Source organism: Hemiscyllium ocellatum, chromosome 1 (genome assembly GCF_020745735.1).
Source record: "Hemiscyllium ocellatum isolate sHemOce1 chromosome 1, sHemOce1.pat.X.cur, whole genome shotgun sequence".
Lineage (NCBI taxonomy): Eukaryota > Metazoa > Chordata > Chondrichthyes > Orectolobiformes > Hemiscylliidae > Hemiscyllium > Hemiscyllium ocellatum.
Window position 1 is genome coordinate 90,037,070 of NC_083401.1, and position 25,327 is coordinate 90,062,396.

At 42.5% G+C, this 25,327-nt stretch overlaps 1 protein-coding gene across 1 annotated transcript in view; it reads right to left on the reverse strand.

Annotated features, from left to right (window-relative positions):
- Positions 1-1,759: 1,759 nt before the first annotated feature.
- tusc3 (tumor suppressor candidate 3) overlaps positions 1,760-25,327 on the reverse strand; it is a 404,131-nt gene continuing 380,563 nt past the window's right edge. Inside the window, exons 9-10 of the mRNA XM_060830630.1 lie at positions 3,877-3,967; positions 1,760-1,832 (exon numbers count right to left, since the gene is read on the reverse strand). Coding sequence (XP_060686613.1) covers positions 1,817-1,832; positions 3,877-3,967 — 107 coding nt within the window. The 3' untranslated portion in view covers positions 1,760-1,816. The remainder of the gene's footprint in view (positions 1,833-3,876; positions 3,968-25,327) is intronic.

Consider the following 25,327-nt stretch of genomic DNA (forward strand, 5'->3'; position numbering starts at 1 on the left):
TTTTAAAAAAAAAACTCTGCTTTAGTCTTTTGTTTCTAAGTTTAAATGGTTGAGAATTTAAAACATTACAGATAATGTTATTTAGAATGACCTGTTCGCCCATCACAAGTATTGACATCTGCTCCATGATTTCATGACTCCCATGCCGTGCAGCAAGGACATTATAACTGTGAAAATGGAGTCCGTTGGAACTCTGCATTAATTTTATATGCCCTGCTGCATTAGTGAATCATGTCTCAGCTTCGCTGCCAGCAAAAGTATGATCTCCAAACTGGGGGATGAGCTTCTACATCTGCATCTCACCCGCCACTTTTAAAGGTTTTCAGAATTACAAAATGCCACAAAAAAATCTAGCCTTGATAATTTAAATGACCTTGGCTTGTAAATGTGGGCTGTTGATAGGCAATGAACGCGTAAGTACAGAACTGGCCTTAAAATTTGAAGCAAATTTGTCAGATGTGAAAATACAATAATTGTGAAGTAATATCAGTGTAAAACAAAAAAAGTGTACCAACTCAAATTTTAAAAGTTCAACCTTAATCATCTTAAATTGCACGACTCATAGAATGTGTGTAGAATTCTATGTTCACTTGCTATGATTTAAAGAATGGAAGTCTTGAGAGAAAGATTGGGGCTAACAGTTTTTTTTAGATTACATTACTTTACAGCGTGGAAACAGGCCCTTTGGGCCAACAAGTCCACACCGGCCCGCTGAAGCGCAGCCCACCCAGACCCATTCCCCTACATTTACCCTTTCACCTAATGCTACAGGCAATTTAGCATGGACAATTCAACTAATCTGCACATTTTTGGACTGTGGGAGGAAACCGGAGCACCCCTATGCAGACACGGGGAGAATGTGCAAATTCCACACAGTCAGTCACCTGAGGCGGGGATTGAACCCGGGTCTCTGGCACTGTGAGGCAGCAGTGCTAACCACTGTGCCACCGTGCCTAAGAGTAACCCAACCAGACCCATTTCCCTCTGACTCGTGCACCTAGCACTAGGGGCAATTTAGCATGGCCAATCCACCTGACCTGGACTGTGGGAGGAAACCCACGCAGACATGGGGGACAATGTGCAAACTCCACACAGACAGTCACCCAAGGCTGGAATCGAACCAGGGACCCTGGCGCTGTGAGGCAGCAGTGCTAACTGCTGAGCCACCGTGACTCAGTTTTGCAGCTATACAAAATAAAACAGTATAAACGAGCAAATGCTAAATGCAGTCTCATCACTAAATAAAATATTTTAGAAAAGCAAAATGTTCTAACTCATACCAATAAGATATACAGTTACATATTTTCTGACAAGCCCTTGTAAAGATCTGCAATTATATTTTAATAGCAGTAGATGAATAAAACTACTGTTACTTAAACCTGAATTAATTCCCTGCGTCACGTACATAATCTTGTCCGCAGGCTTCACTTGACAAAACATGTTGCAGTGCTTCTTCAGAAACCTGACAAGAACATTAAACACTTTTGTGAAACAGGTTGTATTGTTATATAATGCCAAAGGATTTAGACAAAGTCTCATGAAGGTTCTTGCAATTTATTATACTTCTGGTCATTTGTACACCATTTCCTACAGCAATTCAAACTAATATATCAACTTATATATAAGAAACACAAAACAAAGCAATAGCACAGACTCACTCCTAAGTGGCACTTTTACAATTTCATAATGACAAGTATAATAGTTAATAGCTAACACTGTATTACATTGGCTAGCAAACCGAATTATAAAGTATGTTCTCCTCAGATGGTAGATGTTTTCATAGTCACTTTCAAGTCTTTTCGTGTGATTCCATTTTTTACTTTATCAAAAAGCTGGAAAAGAAGAACATTCATAAATGACAATACACTGGTCTTTAAACATCACTGATCTACCCACTAAATAACTGCAACATTGAAATAAGTGTTCTACGTATTGGGCTACATACTTGAGCCAGACACTAACCTAAAAAAATTAATGATTTCAAAAAGAAGCTTGGTAACTTTAAACCACGCTAAGTATAAAATTGTGATTGAGGTTTTCTGAAAGTAAAGACAAATGCGCTGGTCATAACTTAATCTACAGATTTACTCAAAGGTTCATCACTTATATATGTAAATCAGTTCCAAAAATCATGACAACATTCCTCCTTTCTGCAGTTAAGTTGCAATTAATTGTAGATGTACAATGACACTTGAAATCTGATTGCATTTAATTGGTCACCTTGATCATTAAGAAAATATTTTCACTTGATGTTGTGACCAAAGGAATAGTGGGACTAGAGCAATGACACATTCCTCCAGCTTCGGTCATAACACTACAGTGAGGTCAGGAGCTAAGTGACCCTGGAGGAATACAAACTGAGTCAAAAAGTGTGGCTCTGGAAAAACACAGCCGGTCAAGCAGAATCTGAGCAGCAGGAGAGTCGATGTTTTCAGTATAAGCATTCCTGTGGATGGGCTTTTGCTTGAAACATCAACTCTATTGCTCTTCGGACGCTGCCTGACAGGCTGTGCCTTTCCAGCACCACACGTTCTGACTCTGATCTTCAGCATCTGCAGAACTCACTTTCTCCCGGAATGCAAACTGAGCAGATTATTGCTGAGCATATTGCTATTTGATAGGATGGATACAGAAGTTGGCATGTATCCACAACAGATTGTCCCTCATGATGAAATCCATCCCATAACTCCAACCCCTTTGTCCTTGGGTGTGATTTTTCACTTTGACAGCTGAGTGGTAGAGGATCAACTAGATGTTTTACATACTGCCCGATTCTAGTTCCCTTTGAAAACCAAACTTCACTCATAATGAAGCATCCTTGATGTTCAATCCACTCATCTAAATGAATGGAAAGCTGAGCATGTTCTATTTCAAATCTACAATCTACTTACCTGATTTCTCTCTCGTCACAGATTCATGAGAAATCCTTTGGGCTGCACTTTACAGAGCTGAATTGTACGGACTCAGCAAGTCAGGGAGGGAACTGGCAGGCTCTCACACAAATGGTGGAACTTAAGCTGATCTCAGCAATTCAGGCCCTGTCTGGAGGCTCACATTCAAATGAGAAGTTGGGGCTCAAGCCAGACAGGGAGTAGGTCATTGATGACCAGAACAGGAATAGGTCCTCTGTTGAGTCAGTTGTGGCTGCATGGTGGGGGTGTAACAGGGTTGGTGTTCTAATTGGAGGTTTACCAATTCAGGGGGAAATTCAGGGCCTGGGCTGGCAGGGTTAATGTCTCAGAAGTCTGATTCTCAACGCAGACCAACTCCGACCCACTTATTTCTAACTGGAGGATGGAAGAAAGGCCAGAGAGCTCATGGCAAGAAATCCAATACTCAGCAAACCAGAAAACAGCTGTGAAGCTGCAGAAGTTAAAGTAAAGATGAGGCCTGCAGCCTCATCATCACCCTTAAACTTTCAACCCACTTTGTTGACCCATGTTGGTCACTCATCCGCCATTATATGCTCAGTACCAGTCAGAAAAAAGATCAGAGAGTCCACTTTAACTTAAGTTTGGACCTGAGTACTGCAAGTATAAAATTCTCTTTTGTGTCCAAGAGTAAACCTGCCCTATAATATTCCTGACCATTTATTTCATGTCTTCAAATACTGGGTCTTCACTTCCACCCAAAAAATATACAGATTTTGCAACAATTTGAATTTGAATGGGTACATTTTCATTCAGAAGCATATTAAAACTTAAAATGAATCTCTTATGATGCAAAGGCATTTCACTTGTTTTCTCCTTTTATTGAATGTTTTTCCTGGATAAAGTGAAAGAACTGCAAATTCTTTAACAAGTTTTTCTCACTAGTCATTTACTGTAACTACTTCAAAGGGTGTACGTTAAGGTTATAATAAGTGACTGTGCCTACCTGTAGGGATACCCATGATACTTTGAGCGGAATATTGACAGCAGCAAGCTGAAGAAAAAAACGACCAAACCTAATCCCACCAGGCAGATTACTGTAAGAAACAGACCAAAAGCACATCGGAATTGATCAAAGTAACTCAGTGCAACTTCAAAAGTGTTCATTTAAATATAGCTTGGTGACAATACTGCTTGTTTTCTTTAGCTGCTTCAGTCCACTTTCAATTAACCACTCATTATTTCAACTGTTCTGGAAGACTTATTGCTAAAATGGAATTTTCAAATGAGATTGGGTGGTGAAACCATTTGCAACTTCTAATTTTTTTTCATAACAATCTGCTTTGCCGTTTCTGCGCCAGCTAGAGCTGTGGAGGTTTATTAGGTGTGAGGAAACAAGACATTGCAAATACAAAAATAGAAATTGCGGGAAAAAACCTCAGCAGGCCTGGCAGCATCGGTGGGGAAAATACAGAGTTAACATTTTGGGTCATGACCCTTCTTCAGAACAATGAACAAGACACTGCAAATTCTTTGCTGCAAGTTTGTGGGTGATGCAACTCCTCAATCCAAAACACACACATTTATGTAGACAGTAGGGGAGAGTGTTGAACAGTTATCACATCAGTAATGTTGTTTCATGCTTCAGTGAACACAATTCCCATATCAAATATTCAGCATAATGGTACATAACTCACGGCAGACTGCCTTTGACTGTCACTAGCTAACAGGTCTCCAACAAGCAAATGGGGTCTTGGGAGACTTGTTAATTTATAATTGCTGAGTTGAAAAATAAGGCACTGAGACAAAATGTTTATTAAAGAGGATAGTTTTGAGGAGACTTTTAAGGTAAGAGAATGAAGCAAAGGGATAGGACACTTCCAAAATTATTTTTTAATCCTCTTTCCATATCACAGACTGAAGGCTCTAACAACTTAACCAGTAATGGGAAATAAGGAAATGGCAAAGCAGTTAAACAGATATCTTACATCAGTCTTTGCAGTGGAAGATACTTTGAATATCCCATTAATATTAAAAAATATTGGAGGAGGAATTAAATACCATCACCTCAGAAGGGGTATTAGATAAACCCATCAGACAAAAGGCAGGTAAGTCCTATGGCCCATGATGCTTGTGTCCAAGCATCTTAAAAGAAGTAGCCACAGATATATTGGAAGCATTGGTTATAATTTCCCCAAACAACGTATTTGGAGAAGTATAGGAAAATTGCCAAATGGCACCCTCATTCAAAAAGGGAGGGAGGTAAAAAGCAGGTAACTGAAAGCCAATTAATCTGATATCTACTATTAGAAAAACATTGGAATCAATTACAAAGAAAGTAAAACCAGCGCATTTAGAAAATCATAATCTAATCAAGCAGTCAGCATGGCTGCATAAAATAAAAACTGTGTCTAGCTAACTTATTACAGTTTTTTTGATCCAAAGTTGATAATGGGGAACCAGTAGATGTGTTGTATTTGAATTTTTAGAACGTATTTGACAAGGTACCCCACAAAATGTTAAGTTATAAGATAACAGCTGTAATACATTTGTGTGGACAGAGGATTAATTAGCAGGAAGGAAACAGCAAGGCGGGATAAGGATTCATTTTCAGGTTGTAACCCATAACCAATCATGTTCCACAAGGATCAGTGCTAGGAGCAATATTTTTCACAATATTTATCAGTGGCTTGGAAGAAGGAAGTGGAAGTACTGTAGCCAAACTTGCAGATGGCACAAAAATAGATAGAAAGGGCAGCACAGTGGCACAGTGGTTAGCACTGCTGCCTCACAGCGCCAGAGACCAGGGTTCAATTCCCACCTCAGGCAACTCTCTGAGTGTAGTTTGCATATTTGCCCCCTGTCTGCATGGGTTTCCTCTGGGTGCTCCGGTTTCCTCCCACAATCCAAAAATGTGCAGGTTAGGTGAATTGGCCATGCTAAATTGCCCATAGTGTTAGGTAACGGGGTAAATATAGGGGAATGCGTCTGGGTGGGTTGCGCTTCGGCGGGTCGGTGTGGACTTGTTGGGCCGAAGGGTCTGTTTCCACACTGTAAGTAATCTCATCTAATCTAAACAGTTTTTAGAGAGATAACAACAAAAACAGAAATGGCTGGAGAAACTCAGCAGGTCTGGCAGCATCTGTGGAAAGAAAGCACAGTTAATGTTTCAGTTCCAGTGACTTTTCATCGGGACAGTTCTGAAGAAGGACCACTGATTCAAACATTATCTCTGCTTTCTCTCCATAAATGCTGATCGACCTGCTGAGTTTCTCCAGCCATTTCTGTTTTTGGTTCAGATTTCCAGCATCTGCAGTTCTTCATTTTATTACAAAGAGATAGTGATAGGTTAAATAAGTGGGCAATAACTTGGCAAGTGGAGTACAATGTGTGAAAATGTAAAGTTATTCAGTTTGGAAGGAAGGACAAAAGAATATAGTATTATTTAAATGGAGAAAGGCTGCAGAAAGCTGTAACATGAAGGGACCTGGGGGTACTTGTACATGAAACACAGCAAGTTAGCACACAGGTGCAGGCAGGTAGTCAGCAAGGCAAATTGAATGTTCACCCTAATTTCAAGGCAGTTGGAGTATAAGAGTTTTGAAGTCTTGCTGCAATTGTTCAAGGTGCTGATGAAACAACATCCAGAGTACTGTGAGCAATTTGATTAGATGAGATTAGATTACTTACAGTGTGGAAACAGGCCCTCTAGCCCAACAAATTCACACCGACCCCCGAAGCGCAACCCACCGAGACCCACTCCCTTATATTTACCCCTTCACCTAACACTACGGGAGATCTAGCATGGCCAATTCACCTAACCTGCACATTTTTGGACTGTGGGAGGAAACTGGAGCACACGGAGGAAACCCACGCAGACACAGGGAGAATGTGCAAACTCCACATAGGCAGTCGCCTGAGGTGGGAATTGAACCCTGGTCTCTGGCGCTGTGAGGCAGCAGTGCTAACCACCATGCTCCCCTTATTTAAGAAAATATATTGTTTCATTGGAGGCATTTCAGACAAGGTTTACTTGGATGATTCCAGATATGGAGGAATTGACTTATGGTTAAAGATTAAATAGGTTGGGACTCTATCCACTGGAGATTACAAAAATGAGCAGTGATCTCATTGAAACATGTAGGATTCTTAAAAGGCTTAACAGGTAAATACTAAGAAGATGTCTCCCCTCATGGTACAGGCACCAATTTAAGTCTGAGATAAGGAGGCATGTCTTCTTTCAGAGGATTGTGAGCCTTTAGAATTCCTTGCCACAGAGAGATGTAGGGTCAGAGCTCTTGTGTACATTCAGGCTGGAATAGATAGATTTTTGATCAGTAGGGGAGTCAAGGGTTAATGAGAAAAGGCAGAAAAGTGGAGATGTTGTTATAATGCTTGCATTAGTCAGGAGGGGACTTACAGTATGCTTCAGGCAGTGTGATGCATAATCTTACCATGCAATGCTCTGGACAACTGGAGAATGTAAGAAAGAGACATGCTGGATGCTGATGAAATGGGAGAATGGGAGAAGTCTTTTGAGGGGGAAGATGATGTCATTGAGCAGGAGGAATATTACCTTCTCCATGATAGAGGGCAAGTGCTGCATGCCAGACAGGACTTGGAAAGTTCTTTGAAAGCACAAACAGCTAGCAAATGATGACCACAGAAAAGAGGGAGAAAATAAAGCGTATAAATAAATAATTCATATAAAAATGGACAGTATGATTCTATTAAAAAAAAGTCCAATGTGAACATAGGCTTCTCACTGATTAAGGTTGGGCAAATAATGGGAATCCAGGAAATAGCAGACAAGTTGAATAAATATGTGGCATTAGTCTTCATCATGAAGGGCATAACAGAATTCCAAAAATACTAAATCTAAAGATAGGAAGGAGACAAATACAATAATCGCTGCTAGGGAAGCTAGTGTAGTCAAAGACCAAAAATTTCTAGGGTGTTGAAGGAAATAACTACAGAGATAGTGGATGCACTGGTACTAATCTTCCAAGAACCCTTAGATTCTGGCGGATTTGAAAATTGCCAATTTAACATTCTTACTTGAAAATGGAAAAAGACAGAAAACATTGGTAACTAAAGGCCAAGTGGCTTAATGTTTGATATTGGGATGTAAAAGGTCAGAGATATATGTGATGTGATCAAGCTGAATCAGCATGGCTTCACAAAGGGGAAATTGTGCCTGACAAATTCATTAGAATTCATTGAGAAGGTAACAAGCAAGATAGATAGAGTTGGACCAGCAGTTGTAACATATCTGGATATGCAAAACGTGTTTGATAAGTACTCCATGTAAACTTTCTTAATAGGATACGCTAGCAGTGTTGAAGGTGGTACATTAGCACCGAGAGGATTGGCTAACTAATAGAAGACAGTGAAACGACACCAAAAATGCCCTTTTTTCAAAATATGGTGAGATTCTGCCCTTTCTATCCTCCACACAATGTAGGTACTGACTTATCTTTGTATTGTCAACATATTTGGCTAATATGATCCATGTCATTAACGTGCATTTTAAATAATTAAAGCTCCTGCACTGAATGTTATGAAACTCCACGAACTATAGCTTACCAATGTGAAAATGGTCCCTCAACTTTCTGTTCCCTATTCATGTGTCAATCCTCTATCCAGTCTACTGTTACCTCCAATACAATAAGCTTTTTTCCTGTGAATATAATATACTGAATGTGATTTTATTTGTGCTTGGGTTGCAAGTTCTGCCGATAAGGCCAGGATAGATTGCTCATCCCTTTAATTGCTCTTGAAAAGATGATGGCGAACTGAAATGAGAATAAGCACGTCTTTGGAAGGAGTGTTTGTTATCCTGGATGATGGGAAGTGAGGAGATGCAACAACTGGTGTTATCTGTCCTGCTTTTTTATCAGGTGTAGGTGGAGGGCAGGGTGCACAGGTAATTGAAGAATGGAGCAGAGTGTTGCAGAGTTGACAGTTGGAGGGGTACAAATGAGGACATTGGTTTGGTGGTCAATAGACAATAGATAATAGACAATAGACAATAGGTGCAGGAGTAGGCCATTCTGCCCTTCGAGCCTGCACCACCATTCAATATGATCATGGCTGATCATCCTTAATCAATATTCTGTTCCTGCCTTATCTCCATAACCCTTGATTCCACAATCAAGACTGTGGTGCTGGAGAACACAGCAGGTGAGGAAACATCTGAGGAGCAGGAGAATGGATGTTTCAGACAAAAGCCCTTCATCAGGAATGAGGGGTTCATTCCTGATTAAGGGCTTTTAGCTGAAATATTAATTTTCCTGCTCCTCGGATGCTATCTGACCTGCTTTGCTTTTCTAGCACCACACTTCCAACTCTAATCTCCAGCATCTGCAGTCCTCACATTTGCCTAATGGTTTGGTGGTAGCACAATGCTGGTGAAATGGTAAAGAATGATCCGTTGAATGTGGAAGCTGATGGAGTGTGAGGTGAGCACAGCAACCCTGTTATGATTCCAAAAGTGAGAGAAAGGAGTGACAATAAAACAGCAGGGAGTGGAATGAATATGGGCTTGGACTCTTGGGAAGGACATTCTGGGGAGAAATCCTCAGTTGAGGAGAAAAGGAAACATATTAATAATATTTGTACAGAGCTTCTGCGATCAAAACATTTGCAAATAAGTTGAAAAACCTGGGAGAATGGAACATGGTTGTATGGGAAGTGTGATGAAATAAAGTAAAGTCAAGGGCCTTATTTGCATCTGGTACATGATATTTAAAATGAAAATGATTTCATTGTCCTGCATTTTACATGATATTTGTTTTACAGTTTTCTACAAATATCTTGGATGAAACTTTCAATTATAAGTATTAAATGTTTTATTAATTTTCACCGAGGCCTTTGGACATCGATATTTTTTGAACTACATAATGCATTTTTTAAATGTCCGTTTTGAATGATCACGCCCAGATTGTTTAAACAATTACATAGAGTCAGAGAGATGTACTGCATGGAAACAGACCCTTCGGTCCCACCTTTCCATGCTGACCAGACATCCCAACCCAATCTAGTCCCACCTGCCAGCACCCGGCCCATATCCCTCCAAACCCTTCCTATTCATATACCCATCCAAATGCCTCTTAAATGTTGCAATTGTATCAGCCTCCACCACTTCCTCTGGCAGCTCATTCCATACACCTACCACCCTCTGCATAAAAATGTTGCCCCTTAGATCTCTTTTATATCTTTCCCCTTTCACCCCAAACCTATGCCCTCTAGTTCTGGACTCCCCGCATCTCAGGGAAAAGACATTGTCTATTTACCCTACCAAGCCCCTCATAATTTTGTAAACCTCTATAAGGTCGCCCCTCAGCCTCCGACGCTCCAGGGAAAATAGCCCCAGCCTGTTCAGCCTCTGCCTTTAGCTCAAATCCTCCAACCCTGGCAACATCCTTGTAAATCTTTTCTGAACCCTTTCAAGTTTCACAACATCTTTCCAATAGGAAGGAGACCAGAACTGCATGCAATGTTCAAACAGTGGCCTAACCAATGCCCTGTACAGCCACAACATGACCTCCCAACTCCTGTACTCAATACTCTGACCAATAAACAAAAGCATGAAAATGTGTTGCTGGTTAAAGCACAGCAGGTTAGGCAGCATCCAAGGAACAGGAAATTCGACGTTTCGGGCCAGAGCCCTTCATCAGGAATGAGGAGAGGGTGCCAGGCAGGCTAAGATAAAAGGTAGGGAGGAGGGACTTTGGGGAGGGGCGATGGATATGTGATAGGTGGAAGGAGGTCAAGGTGAGGGTGATAGGCCGGAGTGGGGTGGGGGCGGAGAGGTCAGGAAGAGGATTGCAGGTTCGGAGGGCGGTGCTGAGTTCAAGGGAATCGACTGAGACAAGGTGGGGGGAGGGGAAGTGAGGAAACTGGAGAAATCTGAGTTCATCCCTTGTGGTTGGAGGGTTTCCAGGCGGAAGATGAGGCGCTCCTCCTCCAACCGTCGTGTTGTTATGTTCTGGTGATGGAGGAGTCCAAGGGCCTGCATGTCACTTCCGTCACCCTGCCCCCACGCTCACTTCCGTCACCACGCGTAACCCCGCCCCCACGCCGAATTTCGTCACCATGCGTAACCCCGCCCCCACGCTTAACCCCGCCCCCACACCAAGCTTCGTCACCACGTCTAACCCCGCCCCTATGCCGATCTCTGCCTCCGCCCCCTAACCCCGCCCCCACTCCCAGCTCCAGTCCCACACCAGGTCCTAGCTCCCGACCTTGCCGGATCTTCACCATCCCTCCAGACCTCCCCCTCTCTGAGGATGAAAGATCAGTCCTCAGCAGAGGCCTCACCTTCATTCCCCTACGCCCTCGGATTAATGAGTTCAACACGCGGCGAGATATTGAACAATTCTTCCGCCGCCTTCGCCTCCGTGCCTACTTTTACAAGCAAGTCTCCTGCCCACCCTCTGACGACCCCTTCTCCCGCCTCCAACACACCCCATCCACCTGGCCTCTTACCCGCCCTCAATCTATTTATAGCCAACTGCCGCCGTGACATCAACTGACTCAACCAGTCCACCCCTCTCACCCAGTCCAAACTCTCACCCTCAGAACGTCCAGCATTCAACTCCCTCCACTCCAACCCCAACCTCACCATCAAACTGGCAGACAAGGGAGGCGCGGTAGTAGTTTGGCGCACCGACCTTTATACCGCTGAGGCCAAACGCCAGCTCGCGGACGCCTCCTCCTATTGCCCCCTTGACCATGACCCCACCTCCCACCACCAAACCATCATTTCCCAGACCATCCATAACCTCATCACCTCAGGGGATCTCCCATCCACCGCCTCCAACCTCATAGTCCCACAACCCCGCACCGCCTGTTTCTACCTCCTGCCCAAAATCCACAAACCTGACTGCCCCGGCCGACCCATTGTCTCAGCCTGCTCCTGCCCCACCGAACTCATCTCCGCATACCTCGACACAGTTCTGTCCCCTTTAGTCCAAGAACTCCCCACCTATGTTCGGGACACCACCCACGCCCTCCACCTCCTCCATGATTTTCGCTTCCCCAGTCCCCAACGCCTTATCTTCACGATGGACATCCAGTCCCTGTACACCTCCATCCCCCATCACGAAGGACTCAAAGCCCTCCGCTTCTTCCTTTCCCGCTGCACCAACCAGTACCCTTCCACTGACACCCTCCTTCGACTGACTGAACTGGTCCTCACCCTGAATAACTTCTCTTTCCAATCCTCCCACTTCCTCCAAACTAAAGGAGTTGCCATGGGCACCCGCATGGGCCCCAGCTATGCCTGTCTCTTTGTAGGATATGTGGAACAGTCCATCTTGCGCAACTACACTGGCACCACCCCCCACCTTTTCCTCCGCTACATCGATGACTGTACATAACAACACGACGGTTGGAGGAAGAGCGCCTCATCTTCCGCCTGGGAACCTTCCAACCACAAGGGATGAACTCAGATTTCTCCAGTTTCCTCATTTCCCCTCCCCCCATCTTGTCTCAGTCGATTCCCTTGAACTCAGCACCACCCTCCTAACCTGCAATCCTCTTCCTGACCTCTCCGCCCCCACCCCACTCCGGCCTATCACCCTCACCTTGACCTCCTTCCACCTATCACATCTCCATCGTCCCTCCCCCAAGTCCCTCCTCCCTACCTTTTATCTTAGCCTGCCTGGCACCCTCTCCTCATTCCTGATGAAGGGCTCCGGCCCGAAACGTCGAATTTCCTGTTCCTTGGATGCTGCCTGACCTGCTGTGCTTTAACCAGCAACACATTTTCAGCTCTGATCTCCAGCATCTGCAGACCTCACTTTTTACTAATAAACAAAAGCATACCAACCGTCTTCTACACTATCCTATCTACCTGAAATTCCACTTCTAAGGAGCTATGAACCTGTATTCCAAAGTCTCTTTGTTCTGCAACACTCCCTAGGATCTTACCATTAAGTATGTAAGTCCTGCTAAGTTTTGCTTTCCCAAAATGCAGCACCTTGCATTTATCTGAATTCAACTCTATCTGCCACTTCTCTACCCACTGGCCCATCTGGTCAGGATCCTGTTGTAATCTGAGGTAACCTTCTTCGCTGTCCACTACACCTCCAATGTTGGTGTCATCTGCAAACTTACTAACTGTACCTCTTATGCTCACATCCAAATCATCTATGTAAATGACAAAAATGCAGAGGACCCAGGACCGATCCTTGTGGCACTCCACTGGTCACAGGTTTCCAGTTTGAAAAACAACCCTCTGTCTTCTACCTTTGAGCCAGTTCTGTATCCAACTGCCTAGTTCTCCCTGTATTCCGTGAGATCTAACCTTGCTAATCAATCTCCCATGGGTAACCTTGTCGAATGCCTTACTGAAGTCCATATAGATCACATCTACCGCTCTGCCCTCATCGATCCTCTTTGTTACTTCCTCAAAAAACTCAATCAAGTTTGTGAGACATGATTTCCCACGCACAACGCCATGTTGACTATCCTTAATCAGTCCTTGCCTTTCCAAATATTTGTACATCCTGTCCCTCAGGATTCCCTCCAACAACTTGCCCACTACCGACGTCAGGCTCACTGGTCTATAGTTCCCTGTCTTGTCCTTACCACCCTTCTTAAACAGTGGCACCACATTAGCCGACGTCCTGTCTTCCGGCACCTCACCTGTGACTATTTATGACACAAATATCTCAGCAAGAGGCCCAGCAATCACTTCTCTAGCTTCCCATAGAATTCTAGGGTAAATCTAATCAGGTCCTGGGGATTTATCCACCTTTATGCATTTCAAGACATCCAGCACTTCCTACTCTGTAATTTGGACATTTTGCAAGATGTCACCATCTATTTCCCTACAGTTTATATCTTCCATATCCTTTTCCACAGTAAATACTGATGCAAAGTACTTGTTTAGTATCTCCCCCATTTTCTGTGGCTCCACACAAAGGCCACCTTGCTGACCTTTGAGGGGCCCTATTTTCTCCCTAGTTACCCTTTTGTCCTTAACATATTTGTAAAAACCCTTTGGATTCTCCTTAATTCTATTTACCAAAACTATCTCATGTCCCTTTTTTGCCCTCCTGATTTCCCTCTTAAGTATAATCCTACTGCCTTTATACTCTTCTAAGGATTCACTTGATCTATCCGGTCTATACCTTACATATGCTTCCTTCTTTTTCTTAACCAAACCTTTAATTTCTTTAGTCCTCCAGCATTCCCTATAGCTACCAGCCTTTCCTTTCACAGAAATATACTTTCTCTGGACTCTCGTTATCTCATTTCTGAAGGCTTCCCATTTCTCAGCCATCCCTTTACCTGTGAACATCTGCCCCTAATCAGCTTTTGAAAGTTCTTGCCTAATACAGCCAAAATTGTCCTTTCTCCAATTTAGAACTTCAACTTTTAGATCTGGTCTACCCTTATCCATCACTATTTTAAATCTAATAGAATTATGGTCACTGGCCCCAAAGTGCTTCCCCACTGACACCTCAGTGCCCTGCCTTATTTCCCAAGAGTAGGTCAAATTTTGCACCTTCTCTCGTAACATTTTCTTGTACACACTTAACAAATTCCTCTCCATCTAAATCCTTAACACTATGGTAGTCCCAGTCTATATTTGGAAAGTTAAAATCCCCTACCATAATCACCCTATTATTCTTACAGATAGCTGAGATCTCCTTACAAATTAGTATCTCAATTTCCTTCTGGCTATTAGGAGGTCTATAATAAGACCATAAGACATAGGAGTGAAAGTAAGGCCATTCGGCCCATCGAGTCTACTCCGCCATTCAATCATGGATGATGGACATTTCAACTCCACTTACCCACATTCTCCCCATAGCCCTTAATTCCTTGTGACATTAAGAATTTACCAATCTCTGCCTTGAAGACCTTTAGTGTCCTGGCCTCCACTGCACTCTGCGGCAATGAATTCCACAGGCCCACCACTCTCTGGCTGAAGAAATGTCTCTGCATTTCTGTTCTGAATTGACCCCCGCTAATACTGAGGCTGTGTCCACGGGTCCTCATCTCCTCGCCTAATGGAAACAATTTCCTAGCATCCACCCTTTCCAAGCCATAATACAATCCCAATAAGGTGTTCATCCCTTTCTTATTTCTCAGTTCCACCCAAATAACTTCCCCGGATGTATTTCCAGCAATATCCACCCTCAGCACAGCTGTAATGCTATCCCTTATATCACATATTTCAATTTTAAACCCATTCACTGACTCTTCATCAATGATAACATTTTATTGCTGATTATAAACTTTAAAAAAACCTACAACAACTGTTTTGCTAAAATCTCTTCATACTATTTTGGTTGACTACTTGACATTTGTAGAAAAACCTAATTGCTTGACATTAACTGATATAGATGAATGGTGAGAAAATGTAAATCAGGTACATATCAGTCATAATGTAACTGAATGATGAAGCAGGCTTGAGAAGCTGAAGAATTACTGCTGTTTCTATATTCCAGTGGACCAATGTTACTGTTCTGGAATAAAACCTGCTTACTTCTCAGGGTGAGGTGATACTGTGCTCCCAGTGGAAAGCCATGTTCATTTGGAAGTCAACCTATAACTCTATCATCGTAATTCTAAAATCTGTGCTCCCTTCAAGTGTAGCCATCCTCTCTCAGCGTGAAACTATTGAATTTAACATTTAATGTGCAAACATAATATCTGATTCACAAAGCATTGCTGTGGATGAACCATAAACCTACAATTATAATGAAAGAATGTTATATAGACCCATTGACCGTGTCCAGCTTCAGTCCTTTCTCATGACAGGTGACTATCTAAATGATTCAGAGGTGGATCACTTTATAAACGCATAGGATAACGTTCCTCAAGTTATCATGGCACTCCCAGGCAGGTGGAAGAGTGAAAAGTATCCATTTTGAGGAGATTTGATTAACGTTAAGGGATTCTTCTAGAATTTTCTAATCTAAAGCAACTGAAGGGTCGAATTTAATGCTGGCTGAGGAACTGGGGAAAGAAGTAGGTGATGGCATTGTATTGGGCGAGAAGCAAAGTATGAAGTTCCTATCTGAATTTTCCTGGAAGTGGATTGGAAGAGGGATGTCATTCCTGACACATATGACAGGAAGGTAACTATAACAGATGTGCATGCAATGCATTCAAATTAAAACACTAATTTTTATAATTAAACTTGTGCTGTTTATTGAAGATCAGGCAGAATTTTTGTTGAGATATCTGATGAGGACTATCTGAACATCAGAAGCAACTCATGACATCTTTAAACTAAGGTAAGGTGAGACTTTTGCTAGGGAGCAGCCAGTTGCCTATGAAGGCAAGTTATTGCTTGTTAATGACATTATTGACTGTAGATCTCATTTCTTTAATATGCAGCCTCTTATCCAATTACCTGCAGCGGATAAATTAAATGCCAAGAATTCTCAACATGGGGCTCAAAGCAAATAAGCTTGTCATGGCTGTGAGCAGTCCTCAATCAAGTCATGGAAGATAGCCTTTGGTCAGGGGTTCCCAGAACTGTCAATCAAGGGGAGACTCTGATTCGAGTCCATGGACATGGACATGGTCAGTCAGCAGCTCAGGGCAGTTAGAGTCAGGATGCTCTGCCATCCTGACTCTTTCTTCCCTTGTCTGTTTTCCTTCTGGAATAAGACAGATGAATGTATTAGGAGAGATGAAAGTGTGAGGCACACCTGTTAGTACTGGTGCAGGTGAAGAGTGAGTGCATGCAGTGATGTCAGGGGTTGGGTGAGTGACACCAAATGAGGGAAGATGTTGCAGGCAATGAAGAGAGTAGTGCAACATGAGTTTTAGTGGGTGCAGTAGCATATATAGTGAGTGTGAAGTATCAAAGAGAAGATGGTGGCAGTTATGCTGGTGGAGAGGAGAAGGACATTAACCTTCTTATTCCATTCTCCAGATGACTGAGACTGCACTGACATGAGGGAGAACTCGACCAGGTTAGCACGTCTGGTGTTTTTAGGCTCTTCTGGTCTTTGGTGAAGAGGATATTCTGTGTCTGTACCTCTTCATCCATCAGGACCACTAGGTCCCTTGTGAAAGATGGAGGGCAAATTATCCTTGCCTGCCATGATCATGCAGGGTAGCTCCAGACAATGGATATTTAATGATGGTGCCAGCACCAGGGGTGCCTGTGAATTCTGAGTTATCCTAGGAGTGCCAAGTTGTTATGGGAATGGTGCATGGCTACGTGAGACAGTTTTTGGTAAGATTGACACCACAGAGACCAGGTTGCTAGTTAATTTGATGAGTTTGATACTATACAGCGATAGACCTCACTCAGTTTCACAGCAGAAAAACATTCAAAAAACCTGACAATATGGCACTTAAAGAAAAAATGTAAGATTCTGCCCTACATGTTTACCACAAGTAAAAATTTCAATCATTAAAATAAATAAAACTGAGACTATTACAAAAACCTGTCACCCTATTTATTCATACACTGTCCCTGTTCACTCAGTTAAGAACAAACCATTAATCATAATGGTTAAGTTATTTCACATTGATTGAGTTTTTCAATATCTCATATTTAAAGCAAAATGCAAACATGTGTCTAGAAAAATCAGATTCAATGTTACTAGGATATTTGAATTTCAAATAACTCAGACTCTTCCATTTAGATCAGTTGGCATATTGTAAATAGATAGTGACTTCCTTAAATTATACTTTTTTTTCTTTGTTTTATGGCCTGAGAAACTGGTAGCAAACCTCACTTCTGTGTAATATTTCTACAACCTCACAGGTTAATAAATCACACGATCTGATTTTAAAAGTTAACCACATTGAATGGATACCCATAAATCTGAAAAGACCATATCTTTTTATTTTCCTTACTGTGGACTTGAGTGGGAAAAGGACTCTTTGAAAAACCAAGAATGGCGAAGGGATTACTGCACAATTAAAACCAAGCTGTCACTGCTTAGAATTGCTTTTACCGTGTTGCTGGTTCAAGCAGTGGGGGCAGGCTGACAGCACTAAAGGGCTATGTGCAATGTTATATTCAGCTGGCAACAAGCAGCTGATGTGTCTGCGGAGTTGTTGCTTGTTGTCAATGATAAAGGTATTCCGGCTGGCAACAATTATGTGTTTGGTTCTCTGATAGCTAAACAGCTTGAGGATGTGAATGATATAGTGAAAAACATTCTGACTTTTAAAGGGATGCTGGTGTCATAGTGTTAGAGAGATATACAGCACAGAAACAGACCCTCCTGTCCAACTTGTCCATGCTGACCAGATATCCTAAATTAATCTCAAATAATTTGCCAGCATTTGGCCCATATCCTTCCAAACCCTACCTATTCATATACCCATCAAAATGTCTTTTGGTGGGCGGCACGGTGGCACAGTGGTTAGCACTGCTGCCTCACAGCGCCTGAGACCCGGGTTCAATTCCTGACTCAGGCGACTGACTGTGTGGAGTTTGCACGTTCTCCCCGTGTCTGCGTGGGTTTCCTCCGGGTGCTCCGGTTTCCTCCCACAGTCCAAAGATGTGCAGGTTAGGTGAATTGGCCAGGATAAATTGCCCGTAGTGTTAGGTAAAGGGGTAAATGTAGGGGTATGGGTGGGTTGCGCTTCGGCGGGTCGGTGTGGACTTGTTGGGCCGAAGGGCCTGTTTCCACACTGTAAGTAATCTAATCTAAGTAATCTAATCTAAAAAAAATGTTGTAGTTGTACCAGCCTCCACCACTTCATCTGGCAGCTCATTCCACACACGCATTACCCTCTGCATGAACAAGTTGCCCCTTAGGTCCCTTTTATATCTTTCCCCTCTTACCTTAAACCTACACCCTCTTGTTTTGGACTGCCCCACCCCAGGGAAAAGACCTTGTCTATTTATCCTATCCATGCCCTCGTGATTTAATAAACCTCTATATGGTCACCCCTCAGCCTCTGACACTCCAGGGAAAATAGCCCCAGCCTCTCTCTAAAGCTCAAACTCTCCAACCTGGCAACATCCTCTTAAATTTTTTCTGAACCCTTTCAACTTTCACAACATCCTTCCTTTAGGAGGGCGATTCATATTTTATTACAGAAATCTACAAAGAATCACAACTTTAAAATTGCAATTTTTATTTGTTATAACAAATAATCAGATAAAGTCAATTTATAAAATGTTAGTAAGGCATATAAAAATGTATATTACAAAAAGGTACAAAATGATAGGGACTGAGGGCATAATTTTATAGGGGTCTGAATGATGTGGGCTATTGTGACAAAATTGAATAAAAAGTCAAACAAGGCCAATTTTGAAGGTGGGTGCATCACACTCCATATCTTTTATGCTTACTCCAAGCAGATTGGTGAGTTTTTCACTAGGCAATGGTAGAGTTGCTAATTCAGGAGGTTTACTGCTTGTAAAATGACTTGTTAGTGGATCAATTCACCTCAATAATGTTCAGGTTCCTGTCTTACTGAATGTGTCAAATGAACTGAATGTTGAGAAATCTCAACATGGAAATCAGGGCAGGCACCTGGCGAGTTGCTCCAAAGCAACTAAACTGCATTGCATTACCCAAACTTCAGGCTGCAACCACACTCAGCCCTCATCCACAACCATTGACATCAGCAACCCCTCACAAACATCAAGGTGTCTCTTGAATATGGTGACAGGCTGCTTAGGAAACTCAGATATACATCAGTATGAGACACAACAGTAACTAACACTGCATGGCTGCAGCAAGGACACTCAGTTCAAGGGCTGGACCTAGCTGCATCTCAGGGCTAGCTTGGCCTCTTAACACAAACTTACTTCTCACCTACCTGTATGTTTGCAGCATCCCTATCTTGCCATGCCTTGTTTGTTAGCATTCTGACTCTTCAGCCAGAACCAAAGCTTATCAGCACTGCCATATCGACATGCTCTTTTGTGCAGTTGCATAGACAGGTTGATTGTCAGTATAATCCTCCATTCAGTCAAGAAGGAGTCTGCTCTTGGTCAGGGAGGTTTTAGTGGGATCAGTCACAGGCACGGTTTATTCATAACACAAGTATTTGGCCACCATCAGCTGTCCACTTGAGAGACTTACACTCAGGGATTATCCCAGTACAGTCTGGAAAAGGGATAACCATTCGTCATGTACAGCCAACAGAAGTAGTCAGGGGAATCATGTACCATTGTTCGGGGAACTGAAAAAAATAGTGGTCAGGTGTTTGGTCAGTCATGTCGAGCGGTTGCTCGCTGAAGTTGGTCTGATGCCTGAGGTGAATATAAGCCTGGGGGCCCATCCATCCATCATTCAGGAGGATGCAAGGGGACCCGCAGGGGTAGCAGGTGATCATTGTTAAATGAGGGTGGGGGAGTCAACGCTGGGGAGAGTGGATGCAAAGGCAATGATGTGAACAAGATGATAAAGGAGGTGAAACTCAAGGTGAATGGGAGCATATGTGGAACAGCATTGGTGTGGCTTTTGGAGTGGGAGTTACTGGCCTCCAAAAGGGAATTGAAGAGCAGGATGGGCATCAGTAAAGTGTAATGACAGGGTCCGGCTATGGAGAACAGTCATAGACCACGTTCAATATCTCCACCAGGAGGAGGGGGCAGAATGGGTTGAAATGGACTGTTGGGGTAATGTGAGGTAATAGGGGACATAGAGGCTCTGGGTAGGAGGGTATATACTATTAGGCAGGGCCACTGTAAGGTGTGTTTCCTGATATCGGTTGTCAATTTTACGATGCAAGGTGTTGCTAAAAATGGCTGGGACAGTGCCCAGGACGGATGAAGTCAGTAGTGGCAATTTGATGGGTAAAAACACAGGATCCATGTTTGCTGGTTGATGGGACAGCAAAATATCAAATACATGAAGTAGCTATTTGCAAAGATGAACTCCATTTCATTTGTAATGATTCAACTGCCCACTTGCCATGCATGCAGAGTGAAGCTGCTTAGGGACCAGATGCTAGTTAAAGGCGATTTGTACTGTACCACCGGTGCCCGTAAATTGAGCATGGATATTCCAATGATGATGTTAGCAGCAATGACATTAATAAAGGCCAGTGCTGGCCAAAGGTGAACCATTACTCATACAATTTCCAAGGGTACTGAGAGGACAGAATCACAACCCTGTGGAATTCATTGGCAAGAAGGGATTTCATTCCATTAATGTTCAGGTAATTCCATGTTCCACACTACTGAGGTAGGCAACGAGGCAATGTGCTGGATACTGAGAAACTGGAGGGAGTGGGATCGACCTTCAGAGGAGTAGGAGGAGGATGCTATTCTTGTCCAGGACAAAGCTTAGCTTTATTAGGTTCTACAAGATAGGCAGGACCTCAATGACACCTGTTTCTAATAGATGAGAGCTAACTGCAGCAAATCATCATGGAATGTAAAATGACTATTGGTCATAACGCCAAAATCTGGTTTTGCAATATCGCAATGAACTTCAGCCTTTAATGGATTTGTTTGATTGCTTGTAGGTATTCCCCCAAAATAGCAAACTGTTGATATTCAATAGGCTCTGTGGACAGGATAACACTGTCTTAGAGGGTGTTCAGAAGGAATGGAAAAGTAAAGTGAGTGTTCTAGTGGTTAAACAGTGACACAGGTAAACAAAGAAAATTGTATCTGGAAGGGAGTGTCAGCCACGCAACTAAGTACCATGGGTAGTATGGCTTTGTGGCTGCTGTGCCATTATGTTGCCAACTAAGTGAAAATATCATATTGCCAACACTTAACCATGTGCACAGTGGTCTTTCAAATATGTTGCAGGCACAAGAGATGCTGGCTTTTCAGTGGATACCCAGTGTGGCAAGTTGTTCTGGGAATGTTCAATAGTAAAGTGGGGCCAGATTTGGATGCTACAGATGCCATAGGAGTGGGATAACTAAAATGGAGTAGACAGATTAATCAAATGAAACTTACAAACAAATGTAAAAAGAGAAAATAGAGACTAGCAACAGAATATAGAGCCAGACACAATCACAGTGGTCAGTACTTAAGAAGAACAAGCACTACAACAGTGTAAACGTGAAAACATCATTACATCATTAAAAATAACAGAGTCTGTTATTGTGAAGAGCTCAAAGATGAACTATTAACTGAATAAAGGAAATGGCTAACCATTGAATGAATGGGTCATAAGACATAGTGTTCGTAGAACAAACAATAAATGGAGAATTTATGTGTAGTTGTGGTGGGGGTGGGAGGGGGGGAGAAGCAAGTGGGTTGGAATTTGGTGAGATGGGAGTTAGAAGTGCTGAAATTGTTAACACATTGGGAAGCTGGTTTTTAACTGTCTATATATGTGAACAATCCTTTGGGAGAAGCAAATTGTTCAATTAAATATGCTAAAAACTCATTAAAAGAGATTTTAATGTCAATTTTGGGATCTGACTTTTGGCGCCAAGTTTTTTTTTTGAAAAATTCAGGTAAAATGTAAATCCCATATTACATCAATGTTGAAAGGAAAGGATAGAGAAAAAAAAGTGTAAAATCATTCTCAGTTGAAAATAAGTAGAGAGATATTACATTCGTTAGATCTATTGGAGGGAATTAGGAGCAAAATGATGCCTGTCACATGAATTGAACCTCAAACTAATCCTAGACTTTTGTTTGAGAATCAGGTGTGTGGAATTAGACAGATTTCAGGCTCTGGGAACTGGGCCTATTTGAATTTTCAGTCTGGGGAGAATGGCAGGGTTGAGGTTAGATTCAGGAAGGATGACCTTGTGTAGTGAGGATCTGGAAATGGGCTTGGCATAGGTGTGCAACTCTTGCACACATGAAACATCGGCCTTATTAAAGTTCCATTAGAGCTTGTTTGTGATACATTTCCGGAGCCTCAGAGGGAACATCATTTCGTTATCAAATGAGTATCAAAGCTGCACAACTGTATGCCCTACCCTGTCCATCATGGGGATACCAAATGGAAAAATTGTCATTGTTGCTGCCTAATTAAAGTGTTCTGTACTAAACCACTTAAAGCTTGGACTGGATTCCTAAGACATCAAAACATGAGGGTAAGTTTCAATACAAATCTCTGATTAGGACCTTAGTGGAAGAGCTCCAAAGGAGATCAGCAATTTACTATCCTGGCCACTGCAATAACTCTGCCACAACTAGTACCTTTGACAGTAAGTGGGGCTGCAGTGAGGGCAGCAGAGGACCACCAGCATTCTTGGATTCAATGCTGGAGAAGGTTCTTTTCTGATCCAATAAATTAACTTGACTCATCCTGAGGGAATTCCAAGGTCACATCTTCATGCTGCAGATAAGGAGGAAGACATAGCATTTACCTTCACTGCAACTTTGAGGCTAGTGTGTGGAAGCATTTGATGTAGTTGTACTCAAAGTAAATGTGGATGAGTATTGTGATGCACGGATGTAAAGAGCAATAAATTGCATAACTATATAACAGGTCAATATAGATTCTTGGTTCAGAGTAAAAAAAGGCAAAAAAATGTTGCAATGATAGCCTGGACTGGGGGTGGACTAGTCTTCCTGTGACCCATATGTCTTGGTGAGTAAAAGCAACAATTGCTAAGGGGCTATCTATTGATGATGGGGAATCATTAATAGTAGATGATAAAATTTGGTGTTGAGATCACAATGACACGTGCTATTATTGGTGGAGGTCATGCTATCACTTTGCCATGCGTAGTGAAATATCGGTATGAGAGGGAGTACAGAGCTGGGATTGCACCTTAAGGTTAACGCAAACATAGTTAAGGCAGCGACATACATTAGACTATGCCTTCTCTATGTGAAGAACTATACATAAGTAACTTCATTTTTTTTTGTCACACACAGAGCAGCAAGCTCTGGTTGCTGTGCTACTAGGTCAAACAATCTCTCAGGCATCAAGAAGAGGTCTGAGGACCCAAAACACATCTTACTAGCCCACAGATACCAGCATATTGGAGTGATGCAACATACATAGACAGTGGTATAGAGAGTAGCAGCAGAGTTCCAGAAGAGGTGTCTGAACTAGAGATATTTGTGCACAGTTAGCCTCAGAAGAGGGAGGAAATGGATGATGATACTCCAGTGGGCAGGAAGTAGTGTCAGGAGGTAACTTTTGAGCTACAGTATTTATCCAATTGAGAGACAAAAATAGAAATTGTTGGAAAAGTTCAGCAGATCTGGCAATGTATGTGGAGAGAAATCAGACTTACCACTTCGTGTCAAGTGACCCTTCCTCAGAACTGATGGTAGCTAGGAAAATGTTTATATGTAGAAGATAGGATGGGGGAAGGGGTAAGAAGTAAACAATAGGTGGGATAGAACCCAAAGAGAGAGAAGATAGTTGGTCAGACAAAGGAATGGATAATGATCTCTCTGGGAAGGTGAATAGCTATTAATTGGCACTGTTAATGACTAACAATGGGTGATGTGTATCACAAATTGTGTGATAACAAAACCTGGTTTGTGGGGGTTGGGGTAAGGACATGGCAGATCTCAATCTCTAAAGTTATTGAGCTCGATATTGAGTCCGGAAAGCTGCAGGGTCCCCAAGCAGAAAATGAGTGCAGTACTTCCAGCTTGCGCTGAGATTCCCTGGAGCACTACAACAACCCATGACAGTGATGATGGCCAGGGAACAGATGGTGTGTTAAAGTGGCAGGTAACTGGAAGCTCAAAGTCCTTTTTTGCAGACCTAAAGCAAATGTTCTGTGAAGTGGTCACCCAGTTTATGCTTCATTTCCCTAACGTAGTTGGGACCACGTTATGAGTAGCGAAGGGTCATTCAACCCTAAACATTAACACTGATTTCTCTCCAAGATACTGCCAGACTTACTAAACTTTTCCAGAAATTTCTATTTTTGTCTCAAACATACAGCATCCACAGTTCTTTTGGTTTTTATTTATCCAATCGAATTAGGTGTGTGGACATCTGATAAATTTCTCTGAGGCAGGGGGAACTGTACAATTGTGAATGGAGGAGTCTGTTCCCATCATAAGCTTCACTTTATTGTGGGGGTTCAACTGCCTGAGCACTGACCGGGACAGACTGGTCAATCTTGTGGAGAGACACATACAGCAACATATAGAGCTCGTGCAAGAGCAGTGTCTTAGGATGAGGGGTTGGAAACTTCCCTGCAACATCTGGATCAGTTCATTCAAAGTATTACTGCTGAAATCCACATGAGGAGGTACATTCCAAAAGAGAAAATGCTGGAAAATCTCAGCAGGTCTGGCAGCATCTGTAAGGAGAGTAAAGAGCTGATGTTTCAAGTCTAACTGACCCTTTGTCAAAGCTCCAGCATCCGCAGTAATTTGCTTTTATTATGAGGAGATGCATTCCCTGGCATCTGTACTGTTGGAACGGCGATTGTTGGAATAGACGACTGCACCACTTTGGTAGGCAGTGCCATCAACTCTAGCTTAAGGCCAAAATGGACAGTGGATTTATTGAGGATGGTGAGGTTTCTGCGATTTTCTCAGCATCATCAGCTCCTTTTGTCAGAGCCATTGTCTTCTATACAGACTCCAGTGATCACAGCTAAAATAC